Here is a 15485-nt window from a genome sequence, read left to right as displayed (position 1 = left end):
TTGGCAGCAGATGGGCTGCTACTGAGTTTACGGTCCACCTCCCTTTTTGTCTTTTATCCAGCACTACCTGATTAAATTTTATTCCCCCACATGTCAAAGAATGCTCAGACCCCTTCATGGTGAATAGAAAAGGTATTAACCGGTGCTAATATGGATGTTGGTAGACCTGTTGACCCACTGCAAGAGCCACCCTGTAATAGTAGTATGTGCATAGTTCAGTTTGTTTCCTTTTTGTTTGTACTTTCTTCTACATTACCTATTTTTTTAATAGCTTGCAAGGATGAGATCAACACGCAAAAGAGAAAATGACGGTAAAACTCGAACATATGCCACAAATTACATGACATAGAGGGATCTGCATGAGGTTCAGGCACATACAGGGGTAAGAGAACCTATAGGAAGGAATCACATTCCACTTGGCAATCGAGAAATAATATACTTATAGGGGAAACACAAATAACATAATTAAATGTGAATAGGTTAACACAAGCTAAAGGGCCTCAAAATGCTTTCTCTTACAAGAAACAATGTAGAGGAAAGGAGAAGTGAGTGTGAAGAACTTTTTGCGTAGGTGGAAATAGCAGGGCACCTGGAGAGGCCAATGCTCTTATGTAACTTCATCTGGAAGAAATATTCTTTATGCTTTATGGCACCCTCCAGTTTATCAATATCATTCAGATAAATATATGTGTACTACCCGCTTAGTGTTTAGGAGCTCTTCATTCCTCCTAAAGACCCTAATAAAAATCCTGCCTTACACCAGATTACGATTGGAATGCAATTTCAATATGACTCTGAACCTTGGCTAGGATAGAAACGGCTGGGAAACTGCTGTAGCAGTTATAAAGATCTTGGAGACCCCAGTGATGCATGGAGGGAGTTTGTTTTGAAGGGAAACTCCTAAGCTATTTTAAAAAATGTGTACTTTTTACATACTGCAGCTAGATTGATAACATACAGATTAACACCCTGGCCATGCACATGTTACACATCTATCGATTAGACCTCTCCCCAGTGATGATCATTCTTATTGGCAGAGCTGTGGGGAAATGTTCTACAGAGTGGTTAAATAACACCCCTTTAAGCTCAAGTGGAAGACCACGGAGGAAGTGCCTATATTGCTTTTTTTCCCTGTGGGATCAAGGGCAACGTTCCTGAGGGACAAATAGCGTATGCAGAAGCTGAAAACAAAACAAATCAAAGAGGATAAGAATAGAGGCAGAAAAGGGAGGTTGAACAAGCCAGAAGGTGAACATTAGAGTGAACTACAGCAGGAGAAAAGATATGCAGGCAATATACAAACCAATTTTGATTCTGTACTTAGTGACTAAACGGATGAAAAAACAGCTTATGTAACGAGTTTATTTAAAAGCCAGGCTCCTAGCCACCCGACTTCTGTTTTTAAGATAAAAACAAAAGAGAACAGTGCTAAAGAAGGCATTTGTAAGGACGAGTGTAACGGTGTGTCTTTAAACCAAAACAATTACATTTTGTTAGAAAAAACCCAAAAAGGAGGACCTTCTCGCACATACTAACCACAGAATGCAGAGCCATAGCCTTCTTATAGGCCTTTGCTGCTGACTTGTAGCTAAGTGACGGAGACCAGCAAAGGTATAGGAGTATCCAAGGAAAATATCACTTTTACAAGGGTTACACTTGAGTAGCAGGCTGCGCTGGTGGGGTATTCCTCACAGGGGGAAGTGAAGTCAGCCATTGAAGGCTGCAGAGTACTGTATTTGTATACCCAATCCCCTGGTTTCTTTATAAATTTAGATCCACAAACGACCTATTCTCTTAAAGGGCAGTAACACAAAGTGAACAGGTGCTACTGTACTTTAGCTCTGCCTGGAGGAAAGATTTGGGAAAACTTAGTCATGACCTATATATCCTACCAGAAGTGTCTGAGCCATCCTGTGTTTTCTTGATTGTGGTGGTGACTGTGGAGAAGGCCTATCATAGAGTAGCAAGAACATACACATAAGGTTTTTTTTTTAAACGTGATTTTCAGCCAGGTTGAGGAGCTGTATTAAAGCTGCTGTATGACTGTCTGTGAAAGTATCCCTCTATGAACATATCATGTGCCAAGGATTCACCTCCAGGGACTCGTCAGCTGCTCCAATGAGCGCACAGGTTTACTGACTTAAAATCTTTGATGATTTGGACCCTAACTCTACTTGAATATATGTAACATTAAGTGATAAAGTAATGCCCCTACCATCTTCATTTTGCCTGTGTCTGCATATTAAAACTTGGAATAAAGATTTCACAAAGCCAAGGATGTTATAAAAAGTGGATACTGCAGTGAACAAAGAGCAAATAGATTTTTCACCTTATATTTCATGTTATCCTTTTTTACACAAATTGCATTTTGAATGTAGCAGAACTGAAAAAGTTTTATGCATGTGTTATTAAAGAAAATGAAAAAATGCAAACTGCAACGATTGCTAAGCTTGTAAATATGCAATTGGCACTTCGTATTGTCCTAGAGTTTCTTAAATTTGATCAGCAGTAGTGGGCAAAATAGGTATGGTTCTTTCCAAGAAAATTCGGCTATCACCTTTGCTAGCTATGCATCAGGTTCTCCGTAAGAAATTAGGGTTATCCTCTATTGAGAAAACATGGTTATTCCAGGCTCTAGTGATGGCAATTAAGTTCATTTTGAAGAAAGACAAAATCTCATTATCCACTAATGTTGAAGAGTGGAACTCAGAAATGAAACTACTTTCTTGCCACGGAAAAGGAAAAACTGCTTATGTGTAATATTCACCTTAAGAGAAATGCTGATTGACATTATGAGCCCCCAGTTGTCCCACGCTCATGTGGGACTATTCAGTACTTACGCTTATTAAGGAAGATCCCCTACAGAGGGGGAGGTATTTATATAGGTAAAAATCAAGTAGAATTATGTGATGAGTGTGGAAAATATGTAATTACATTTGTAAATGTGCTGGTTGGAGATTCGTTAGTATTGATTCATATGCTCTGGTGATGAGATTTGTAGGTTGTAAAATGCTGCTCTATTTCTGACCTGCTATATCTACTTCATCATTCACCGGGTTTTCTACTTACCGCTGTCAACTGATTTATCAAATAAATGATATGGAGGCCAAATGTATCTCCTTCACTTCCTGTTCAATGTTAAATACATTTTTTAATCCAGAGCTCATAATGATAGACTGTGAATATTTTTTTCTTGTAAAGAATTTTGGCGTGCCAATTAATAATGGCATCCAAACACACCTAAAATCCACTAAAGGATTAAACGTTGGCGTGATTGTGTGAAACATTTTCTAAATGCTCCTTTCTTAACCTACACCTAGAAAGGGAAGATGAAAGAAGCTGCTCAAAGATACCAGTATGCCCTTAGGAAATTTCCACGAGAAGGATTTGGAGAAGAAATCCATGCCTTCAATGAATTGCGAGTTTCTCTGTATTTGAACCTGTCGCGATGTCGCAGAAAAACAAACGTGAGTTATGGATTAAATTATTTGATCATTTTGTTAAGGTACACAATTTCTAAAAAGAAAGTCATGTCCCCTCTAGTTATTCTGACTGTTATTTTGTTTATTGCAAACAGTTTCAGAGTGTATGTATGCCTAAGGGAATTCAGATTTTTATTCATGGCTTTCTTTCATTACATGTATTGTCCTTTTTTTAAAATATTTTGCTTATACGGTTTCATATATTATCAATTGCAAATATATTACCTGAATGTTCAGCACTATATTTAGTGCACTGTGCAAGATGACCTTCCCAAAGTGTTTTGGCAATATCTTTTAGCATGTAGCTTGCTAATGAAAGGGATCCTAATTTTCAGGGCTTTAATGCATAGACGGAATTCAGTTTATTAAATGATGTGGCGCCTCCAGGTGTGCACCCTGTGATATTGATATTTTTTGCAGGAGTCGTCTGTCCTGGATGTGGTGCATGAACACGATTGTTCAGCTGTGTCTCATTGTGAGGTACAGGTCCAGGTATGGGATCTTAGTTTCCCACACAAAGACCTGTGGTGTACCACTTTTTGTATTAATTTACTAACATCACTGTTCAACTGGAAACCTTTTGGCTGGCTACCTTTTCTTGCATCCCTGGTTTTGTAATGTAAATTTCAATGCTAATAATCCTTTTCCTAAGTGTTTAATGTAACAATGGTGTCACTCTGGAATCCCGGCCTTATACATTGAATGAGGGGTGGGTTGTCAGAAATTACAGCAGACCTGTCCAGCTGATATTGTGTGGAATTGCTTCATAATCAGTAACTCTTTTTTAATTCCATTTGTACATGGATTAGGATTTCGGCATGGCAGAGGAATTTGCTTCGAAAGCACTTGAACTCAAATCTAACTCCTATGAAGCATATTATGCCAGAGCAAGAGCCAAGAGAAGCAGCAGGTATTTTAACTTGTGTCATTGGTGGTTTACCTATTGTGCAGGTTTTTTTTCAGAGCTCACTTTATAATATTTTGTGTTGACTTGCAGCAGTAAATAGGTTGGTCGGTGGCAAGTATGCACACATACATGCATCTGTGTTTTGCTGGCAGATGGTTCACAGCAGGCCAGCAAGGCGGTGGTGCAAGGCTTCATTGGCAAAGAAGTGGCCTCTGTTGGTTTTATAAATGACATAGCGATGCCAATGTTCATAGGTCTTAGGAAGCAATGTCACTGTTTTGGCAGGCTAGGAGGGTGAATGCATAGAAACAGAAGGATATGTGGGGAACTTCAGATTAAAAGAGCCCAGTGATTAAGTCAAGCATACAACTAAACACTGTTGGCATGCTAGAAAGGTGAGACGCTATTTGTAGTGAGTACAAGGGTGAGGCACAGTCAATCATCTTTTTTCTTTAGCCCATTTTAATGAGTTTAACAATATTACACATACATGGTGATCTCATCAGGACTAATGAAACATTCACATTATTTGTGTACTCATCCTCTGACTTGTGCCAGTGTTTTGATACAATATTGTAAACAGGAGTTATAGGCCCTTCTTTTCATTAACAGTGAAACAGTAAACAACAATAGGTCATGCAGTGGCATCTTCACATCATTAAGCACTCTGAGTGTTTGGAGTGTTTTCCTTCTACTCCTGAGAGGACCAATTCACTTTTTATCTTAGTGGCATACAGGAAGAAAGCGGCATACCTCTCCCTAATTCCATTAACCGATCAACAGACTATATTGACAGAGACATGTGTAGTGGTGAGAGTTGGGGGCTTGAAGGAGAAAGGTAGGTGAGAGCAGAATAGGAGGGAGGAAAGAGGAGAGGGGGTGTGGAGGAAAGGAGGCGAGGGGTTGCACCATGTAAGGCACCAAGAGGCTGAGGTAAGTGTAAGTTTGCACGTAAGCTTAACTTTTCAGCTCTTTATAAGTTTGTAAGTCTAGTAACCGCACATCCCAGTCTGCTGCAGTGGGGAGCCTGCGTAAGCCCCTTGCCTCCTCACGACTCAATGCCACAGTCTCTGCCTTTCTCCACTTGAGAATCGCCACGCAGCAGTGGGCCATAACGGGTAATAACATGCTATGCCTTCCAGTGCATGGCAATAAGTCTGCGGACCATAAGCAGTGCTAAGTCAATGAAGCGATTCACAGCATTCGCAGCTTTCGAGCACTTAACAGTCCCAGTAGTGCGCCTTGCATCATGCATACATTTGTGCAGCCAGTCACCTCTGTTATTGCATTGGAGACATCTCCCCATAGTGCTACTACCCCTGGACAGCCCCAGAACATATGTGCCATATCTGCTGCTGACCGATGATATCAAGGCGATGCCGAAGCGGCCCGAACATCTGGTGGAGTGTCGCTGGCATGAGGTAGGCTCTACGCAGAATGTGAAGCTGGATGTATAGAAACTTAGTGTTTCTGGATCGTTTTCTTGGATAGATCAGTGCACTCTCCCACTCCTTCTTTATTAGCTCTCCGCCTATGTCCCCTCCCAGCCAATACGAGTCGCGGACAATGGATCATACATGATGTACGCAAAAGCTCGGACAAACCACATGATTAGTCGACAGCCCCCACCCATTATGTGGTGTGTGTGTATTAGCGGGTGCTATTTTGGCTCAGTGTCTCTGTTTCATATCCGATCTAGCTCAGCTAACAAACTGTTAACCATGGGCCAGGAAGTGACCCCGAGTAGTTCATTTTAGTCCTGCAATCTATCAAAGGGCAGGAGTGCCCCGTCTTGAAATAGGGCACCCGGTGCACCCACTCCTGAGTCTCCCACGTCACTAAACCCTCCCTTCCTATCATGCTGTTAAACGATGTGATGGAACATTGTGGGATTTCGATTGAGTATTGAGGAATAGGCAGTTTGAGTTGCAGGCTTCATAGAAAACTGCCCCATGCTATATGTAGTAGACTATTGGAATCTGGTGGTGGTCCTGAGTGCGGTAGAAAGGTCTGTTGCACCACTTGCTGCTCGTGCACAGGGATGGATAGCCATAGCTCTACTGTGAGGCGCCCTGCCATCCGGCATGCGGGCCACTGAAGTTGTGCCGCTAAATAATAGTGTTCAAAGTTGAGGCTCCCAGGTGTCAGAGGACGGAGGAGACCACCTATAAAAGTAGGGGATGCCCCAAAAAATGGAAGAAGATCTGGGGGCCTTGGAGACGATACAGGGGAATGGGGGGTGGCCTGGGATAGGAGCCTTAATTTGAACTTACTGTTTGTAGTTAATATTGACCATTCTTTACACTGTATGCTTACCTGATGCTATGTGACTAATGGATTCTAATGTTAACTGGTATGAGCAATGTTAATAAAAAGATTTAAAAAATAATAATAATAATAGTAGTCATTCATAAACTGGGACGGCAGTCAGAACAGTGCCCATCCCACCATCCAAGCTGCCTTATTAACTTGGAGATCAAGGTCTACGCCAAAATCCTCGCTGCAAGATTGCAACGTGTGATTACCTCCCTGGTTCACCCAGATAAGTGTGGCTTCGACGGCACCTTATCAATCCCTTTTCTGATTTCACGTGGGATCAGGCAGGGGGATGCCCCTTTAATCTGCTCTTCTTTTCTTTTGGGATGGAGCCCATGTTGACATGCCTACTAAGGCAACGTGGAGAGAAAGGTCTACAGCCATAGCCATAAAGTGGTAATTATTTTTGACCAGGACTGTGCTATGACAGGCCAGTTCCAGGCCACACAATGTTCGAGGCTACAGAGGAGATCGCATTTCGATCATCGATTGCCAAGAGGGGAATTGGCCATTTTGAAAGTCCTCTGGACCACCCACTGAGGTCAAATGGTGGAAAGCAAAGGATAAAAGCAAAAACAGGGAAGTCCATTTATAAAGCTAGTTGCTGTCCCCATAAATATTGTATTATCTGGCAGACATTATGGCACCAGCTGATGTGCACTGATATTTTTTATGGAGTAATTGGGGAAATTTACACTTATATTACTCTGTCTATTTCGTTTTTTAATGTTGTTTCCTATAAAATAAAGAAAATTTGGTTTATTAAAAAAAGGGTATTCCTTTCCTAAGGCTCTTGTGCTCCACCACTGCTGACTTTTGGGAAATTTTGTTGCCACTGTTCTGTAACCATTGACATTAGATCCATTTCTGTAGGGCTCTCATACATTATTTGGCGTATGATACCAACTGAGTGAATGATTCAGCCATTCTCAAGACCTTCATTAAAGTACTCACTTTCCAAGACTGTGACGTATGGAAAGGGAATGTTTCTCTAGAACGTTCCTAGACTGCAGAGGAAGATGAGCGAAATCCTGTAACTAGTCTATTCCGAAGAAAGTAGTTTGTGAACAGAGATTTGGGGTTGACATTTAAAAGTTCAGGGTTGATCACCAGTTTTCCAGTCCAGCCTTTATACATTGTAAAAAAAAGAATGACCAGCCAGTTATCTAAAGACGGTCAAACATAAATTTCCTTTCTGTGGAAATAGACATCTACTGCTGCTAGACATTTAGTAAGCGTTCTAGGAGCAGACTGATGACTGTCCATACTGTACATTGGTAATTCATTCCATTTATGTCAGATTGTAAGAATGTAACGTCCATCTAGTGCATACATATTTGTGCATATTTGTAAGTATGCCTCATTTAAGTAAAGTTGCTTTCTTTATTGACAACGTACATAACCAGCTTGCATGGGGTAGAAGGTGAAACTATAACCGATTGCGAGGGTATAGAGGCTAAAATATCATATTATAAAGATTCATGTGCTACGAAAGTCTCCTCGTATGCTCACGCCAGTAATGCTTATTTGGATGAAATAGCGTTAGTATGGCTGAAGAACGCACATAGAGAATTCCTGGCTGAACCATTTACAGTGGAAGATGTGGTTCAGGCCATAGACGCAATGGATGGGTCCAAGGCTCCAGGTCTGGATGGCTTTTTTGGCAGTTTCTATAAAGCCTTTAAACGGACACAGGCCCCCACATGATCGATGTTTATCAGGAGGCAATAGAAAATGGTGTACTCCCCCCGACCCTCCGCGAGGCAGTTATCATGCTAAAACCTAGGGCAGGTAAGGACCCCAATAGCTGTGGATCATACAGGCCGCTGTCTCTATTGAATTTTGATTATAAGATTCTGGCGAAAATGCTGGCTACCAGGCTGGCCCTGATAGTTGATCAGCTGATCTTCCCCTACCAGGCAGGGTTCCTTCACGCTGTCAAGGGGAACATGCCAGGGGTGTCCCCTCTCCCTGTTGCTATTTGTAATTGCAATGGACCCCTAATGCGCCACCTCCAGGATAATCATTTTCATAAGGGCATACAATTCAAAACTGGCCCGTTGTTGATCACACTATATGCCGATGATATCATTTTGTACGTGCAGCATCGGGATGAAATTCTGGAGTCTCTCTTGCTGGAGATTAACCGCTATAGTGCCTAATGGGGATTGCATATCAATTGGGGTAAATCAGACATTTTCCCATTGACGAAGGCACCCTGTAACCGGGACACTGAACTGGTTTTGAAATGGAGCGACGAATCGGTTAAATATCTTGGGATAACTACACATAGGGATCCGGCCCAAATTCTCCAACTTAACTACGTTCCAGACATGGAGAAATTAGATGGTAAAATAGAGAGGTGGCTTAAACTCCCATTGGCCATGGCTAGTAGGATAGCGCTGGTCAAGATTGTGGTTTTGCCGCAATTTTTATATCTGTTCCAGAATATTCCAATACCACTATATAAGACTTTTTTTTACCACACTGGGCTCTAAATTAATCCGTTTGGTGTGGGGTGGCAAACAGCTGAGGATTAGCTGGGACTCTCTGATACTCCCGTATGAGCGGGGAGGAGGGGTTGGAATTCCTAATTTTCATGTATACTATCTAGTTGCGCCGTGTAGTTTTTCCAGACACTGGTTTCACTTTGATTCACGAATTCCATATTTACTCCCTGAGGCAGATTTATCACACCCCACCCCCTTATCTGCATTGCTCCCGACTCGTTTAAAAAGGGACCCGGTGGACATACAGACACTGTCAAGGACCAGTTGGGACTGGATGCAGTTGGCTCGAACTAGGGGAACACAGTTGCTGTACTCACCGGCTCTCCCGCTTGCTGGGACCCTCTGGGTACCCATTACCAAGGAGGGCACGATGCAACGAACCATAACCAAATGTAACTTGTGCACATTTGGGGATGTGTTCCCTGACGGACACATTTTCTCCAGGGAAGAGGATAGAAGATTCCAGGTAGCCATGTTCCTTGACCAGTTCAACTTGTGTAGATTGCAGAAAGCGTTTAGGTCCCTGGTTCCGAGCTACCCCCTGGAACCGCAGAAGTTTCCCCCGCCAACACTACTTATTAAGGATATAACCGGTGAGCAACTCATGGCGAGGATGTATAGGGCCTCAGTGGCAATGCTCCCAGTTAGGGATGAGGGGGTACGTGCAGCCCTGGGAATGGGACTTAGGTGCCCCCCTTACTGGTGCACAGTGGCAGGTATGCTGCGAACAAACACGTAAAGTTTCATTCAACCATAAATATAAGTTATTACATTTAAAATTGTTACGGCGAGCATATGTCTCTCCTGTCAAAGTTCACCGTATGGATTCACTGCACCCACACACCAGCCCCAGATGTAGTGCCTCGATGGCTGATTTCCCGCACATGGCTTGGACCTGTGTCTAAGTGGCACTATTTTGGACTCAAGTATGAAGTGAGCCAGTGAAAATGACCAGCTTGGGCCTTTCCCCTTCACCTATGCAGGCACTGTTGGGGTATGTGAAGGAGATCGCTAAGCCATATAAGCGTTTCAGTGCAATTGCATTATTGTTAGTGAAAAGAGAAGTGGCACTTCACTGGGAGAGTAAATACCCGCCAACACTGAAGGGCTGGATGTTCAGCATGTCATATTGTAATACTACCAGTGGGATATATGCACAGCTACAACACCCAGTGTCTAGGCCGCTGGATATCTGGCAACCGTACAGTTCCTACTTGTTGGAACAGACATGTTATCTCACAGACTGAACAGGATACCAACCGGCAGAGTGACACACGCAAATGAGTATCTAACTGGTGCGGGGTGCCAGAGGTGTGTTGGAATATGTCACTGTATTACCAAGCACTGAACGTGAGGTTGTGTTTTAGCAGGATTACTATGTATTATAGAGTTCATTGACAGTTGTAGATGTTGAGCATGTGTCATGAAATGCACATTTTGTATTTTATGGAACTTATATAGAAAGAATTTTTTTTTAAAGTTCTTTTCCTGCAAGAGGGGAGTGATAGCTGAGATTGTGGCCATCTTGATTGTGTTGTCTTTACATAGCTGTATAGCAGGTTTATGTGTAGTATAGGGCTCAACGTGCCATTGTTTCTCAGTGTGTGTAAATCAGCTGGGTTATCCTATCCCTTGTCCTGTTTAATGAAATTTGTAGCATGTGGCGCCCTAGCTTCACATTCACCCAGCTCCTCCCTGGAAGCTGACAGTGATGGCACATTTTCTTAATTGCATAATATTTACCAGCTTACAATGCACAGTGCAAATCATATTAGTTTTACTATGCATTCACATTCCACTGTCACCGGCTGGGCGAAAAACAGGTGGAGTCAAGGCCCATGCGAGTTTTGTCTAATTGAGGAGTAACACAGCATCTTGTAACTCTTACTTTCTTTGACCAAAAAAAGGTGGAGGTCCCTAAACGGGAGGTTAGAATCGGACGGGGGGGGGGGGGGGGGCACACTTACAACAGGCCCAATCACACATCAAGAATTGACTACATCTTGCTTGATGTGTGTTTGTGGAACTCGGTGAGGGACATGGTTGTGGTCCCCTCAGTAGAGAGTGATCACAACTTACTTTCCCTCACTCTAGTCTCCTGGTGGTTAGCCGGCAGGGGAGGTCCTGCTCCCTCCTCCACAGTAGATCTGGGCGAGTCGCAAGTATCACTTTGTGGGAGGCGAATGAAGTGGACGAAACTCGCCCTCTCTGTGGAGAAGGTTGCAGCAATAACCCATCTCCTAGCCCAAGCACAACTAAATCTGGGGACCACTACGGGAGGGGTGGGGGCGGCCTGTGGGGTTTTTTGCGACCTTACCGAGGCCCTAACTAATCTGTTCACTGCTCACCCAAGTAGATCAGGGACCAAAGAAAGGCAAGCGAAAGTTAAGGGATGGTACACCCACACATGTAGGGTGATGAAGACTAGACTGGTAGAGGCAGTCAAATCCAAATCGCAAATTAAGACCAGGGAGGCCAGAAAGGCTTACTCCAGGACCCTCCAAATTGCTAAGAAGGAATGGGAGGAAAAGTTCTGGGCGGACCTACTGGCTGCCAGTAAAAGTAAGGACGCAAGAGGGTTTTGGAATCTGGTGGGCTCCCGTAACAGACCCGACGAGACCCTGAGGACATGTAACATCCCTCCCCAGAGCTGGTCAAAACACTTTGGGGCCTTATACTCACCGGTAGAAGGGCCCCTAAACGACCCAGCCCCACTCACCTTCTCGCTAGGGGATGTCACTCTTGACCTTTTTACGGCACAGGAGGTAGAGAAGGTTATCAAGTGGGTGGCACCACGGAAATCTGCAGGACCGGATGGGCTTCCAGGAGACCTTTTGCGTGCATATCCATCTGACTGGGGCATTGTAATTTCTGCGCTTCTAAATGACATCATGAAGGGTGGCCCAGTACCAGACTCATGGAGAGGGGCGTTGGTCGTTCCCATTTATAAAAAGGGTTGCAGAGATAGCCCAGGGAATTATAGGCCAATTAGCCTGATCGACTCCACGCATCCCCATTCTAAAAAAACCTGGTGCAGACCCCTCCTCCCCTTCCAACTATCGCCCCATCTCCCTCCTGCCTTACTTGGGTAAAGTTCTAGAAGCCCACGTGACCAGCACCCTGAGCGCCTATGTGGAAGCCAACCACTGCCTCTCCACCAGGCAGGCGGGCTTCCGCCCCCTCCACTCCACCGAGAGGGTGGTGACCTCAGTGATGGACAGCCTACGCGAGGGCATCGACACTAACCGTCAGCAGGCCCTCATCCTTTTAGATCTGTCCGCCGCTTTTGACACGGTGGACCATTCCACCCTTCTCACCCGTGTCAAGGCGGCGGGCATCGAGGGCCTGGCCCTCGCCTGGCTTAAATCCTTCCTGAGCGACAGGGCTCAGGCGGTTCACCTAGCTGGCTTCACCGCTGCTCCTCGCAGGGTTGCTTGTGGAGTCCCCCAAGGCTCCTCACTTTCCCCTCTTTTGTTTAATTTATACATCTACCCTCTAATTTTTATGTTACAGCAGCTCGAGGTCACGGTGTTCAATTACGCCGATGACCTCCAGCTAATTTTCAACCTTTCCCATTCCCCTTCCTCCTCCCAGAACGTCCAGTCCGTCATGTTGCTCATCCAGGACTGGATGAACTGCAACCACCTCAAACTCAATCCAGACAAGACGGAGCTAGTCTTGACTGGAGGTGGTTGCAGTCCCTGGTCCCCCTCCCACTGGCCTTCCTCACTTGGTGTCCCCCCGCTTCCTGTTCCCAAGGTCAAAACCCTTGGCATTTTCCTCAACCCTTCACTCTCCGTTCACTCTCAGGTTTCCTCAGTTGTTTCTTCTTGTTTCTTCTCCCTTAGAACTATTAGGAAGATCTCTCGCTTCTTCTCCCTGCCTGCGTTAAAAATCATAGTGATGGCCATGGTGCTCTCGCGCCTTGATTATGGTAATATCATCTACAATGGCGCCCCAGCCTACGCTATTCGCCGATTGCAGCTTGTGCAGAACCAGGCGGCCCGCCTGATTTACGGCCTGCCTAAATTCCATCGGGCCACCCCCCTAATGCAGGCACTGCACTGGCTGCCAGTGAAAGAGCGTGCCTTGTTCAAATTCGGCTGCACCACCTTCCAGGCCAAAATGGGCACCGCTCCGGAGTTTATCTGCTCCGCCATCAAACCCTACTCACCTGGCAGAGAGCTCCGCTCCTCCCATCAGGCCCTGCTAACCATCCCCCGTTTTCGCAAGAAAAAGGCCGGAGGAACAAAATTTGCAGTTCTCGCTCCTGCGTTCTGGAACTCCCTCCCGACAGAACTCCGACTGACTTCCTCCTATATAGAGTTCCGGAAGGGTCTTAAAACTCTGCTTTTCTCCCAAGCCTACAAGGTCTGATCCCCCTCCGCTCCTGCCATCCCCCTCGCAATCCTAAAGCGCCAAGAAACCGCATGGTAGTAGAGCGCTATATAAATGTTTTTAAATTCAAATTCAATTCAAATTAAAAAGGTGGCAGGAAAGGCAATTCTGGGAAGGATTCTCCACTGGGTGGACGAGAACAGAGTGCTATCTGATTTCCAGGCCGGATTCCGCTCAGGAACGGGCACCATTGAGCAGGTTTTCAGGCTAGCACTCTTAAACTGGAAGGTCGTGGAACTAGGCAAGGGCAGTCTTTACTTGGCCTTTATTGACCTGAAGACTGCCTTTGAACTGGTCCCTAGGGAGGAACTCTGGAGGGTACTGCAGGGCCTGGGGCTGTCCCCCTACATGTTGTCCCTACTCATTAAACTTCACACCAGCAACTATGCCCGGGTCCGTTGGGGGAAAAATGGGGAAACAACGGATAGGATTCCGGTCTGTAGGGGTGTCAGACAGGGTTGCGTGCTAGCTCCCACACTCTTCTCGCTGTACGTCAACGGTGTGGTTGAACATCTCCAGCAAAAACCAGCGGACGCACCCTGTCTGGGGGGAGTACGGATTCCTACTCTGCTGTTTGCAGATGATACTCTCCTCATTTCAAAGATCCCCAGGGGCTACAGAAGCTATTGACCCGCTTCCAGGACTTTTGTTCATCTAGAGGACTGGTAATCAATGTGGATAAAACTAAATACCTGATTATGCACCCTCCAAGGAAACCTGGCCGCCGCCTGTTTTGAACACCGTCCCCTTGGAGAAAGTTTCCGAATTTGATTACCTGGGGCTACGCATAACTGACAATATGAGTTGGTCCTCCCATATTGACAAGATGGTCCTGAATCACAAAAAGGTAGGGGGTGCTCTGCTTAGGGAATTTCGAGCATCACCCAAACATTTCGTGAGACCTGCAATCGAGATTTATAAGGCCAGAGGCGTAACATCAGCATTGTATGGGGCAGAGTTGTGGGGCCACTGCAATTTGGAGTCCCTATCCAAGGCTGAGAGCAAGTTTTTGAAGGACCTCCTAGCTCTCCCCTCGAGCACCCCGACAGTCCTGGTGCTCTTGGACGTGGGTTGCAAGAGCATTAAAGACCAGGCTCGCCTTCGACCACTGCTCTTATGGTCCCGTATATGGAGGGTCCCGGAGTTAAAATCTTATGCTGACGGCCTGGCGGAGGTAATGAGCATGGGAGGCTGGGCCAAGATAAAGTGGCTGAGGGACACCAAAAATCTTATGGGGGAGCTGGGCCTGGGGGACTGTTGGACTACAAAATCTGCTCCACCAAAGGCTGTCCTCAAAAAACTCGACTGGGTCTCTGGCCAACTTATCGGGAACCCAAACCACTGTAACTCGACTGCAGTATTTTTGAAAATAAAGGATGTGGTAGCCTACGAACCCTACCTGGACTTAATCACCTTGCCAGTTGATAGGGCTCTGTACTTTAAGCTCAGGGTAGGCACCCTCCCGATCGGGGCCTTTGTGTCAAAATGGAAATCCGGTGCTCATTTATCGTCCTTCTGTGCCCTTTGTCCATCTAGGCTTGAAACGGTAGCACACATTTTCTTTGAGGGCCCGGACTATATTAATCCTAGGAGATACTGGCTCAAACCTCTATTTAGACGCCTGGGAACACGTAGGCATTTGGTTGCACTACGTATTTTATTGTCTGATACCTCCCCTCCAATTGTTTGCGGTGTCTCCAAATTCTTAAAACGTTCATGGTTGATTCGCAGCAAGAGATTGTCAATTTCAATTTAATTCACTTTTTAGCTAATTTATCTAGGGTTAAATCCTATTTTATTGTCTTAGTATCTAAATGTTGACATATCTATTTACTGTTTTGAAATGCTGTTTTTATATGTATGTATGCTTTC

General features: G+C 44.9%; 1 protein-coding gene across 2 annotated transcripts in view; it reads left to right on the top strand.

Moving 5' to 3' along the window:
* Positions 1-15485, top strand: part of TANC1 (tetratricopeptide repeat, ankyrin repeat and coiled-coil containing 1) — a 773242-nt gene that overhangs the window by 752997 nt on the left and 4760 nt on the right. The window contains exons 24-26 of one of the 2 annotated variants that reach the window (XM_086956662.1): positions 3321-3467; positions 3903-3974; positions 4292-4392. In XM_086956662.1, coding sequence (XP_086812788.1) covers positions 3321-3467; positions 3903-3974; positions 4292-4392 — 320 coding nt within the window. The remainder of the gene's footprint in view (positions 1-3320; positions 3468-3902; positions 3975-4291; positions 4393-15485) is intronic. The other variant, XM_086956663.1, reaches the window with a different exon arrangement.

Source organism: Lissotriton vulgaris, chromosome 2_1, assembly GCF_964263255.1.
Source record: "Lissotriton vulgaris chromosome 2_1, aLisVul1.2, whole genome shotgun sequence".
Lineage (NCBI taxonomy): Eukaryota > Metazoa > Chordata > Amphibia > Caudata > Salamandridae > Lissotriton > Lissotriton vulgaris.
Note: the sequence above shows the minus strand (reverse complement) of the source record. Positions and strands in the feature narration are given on the sequence as shown.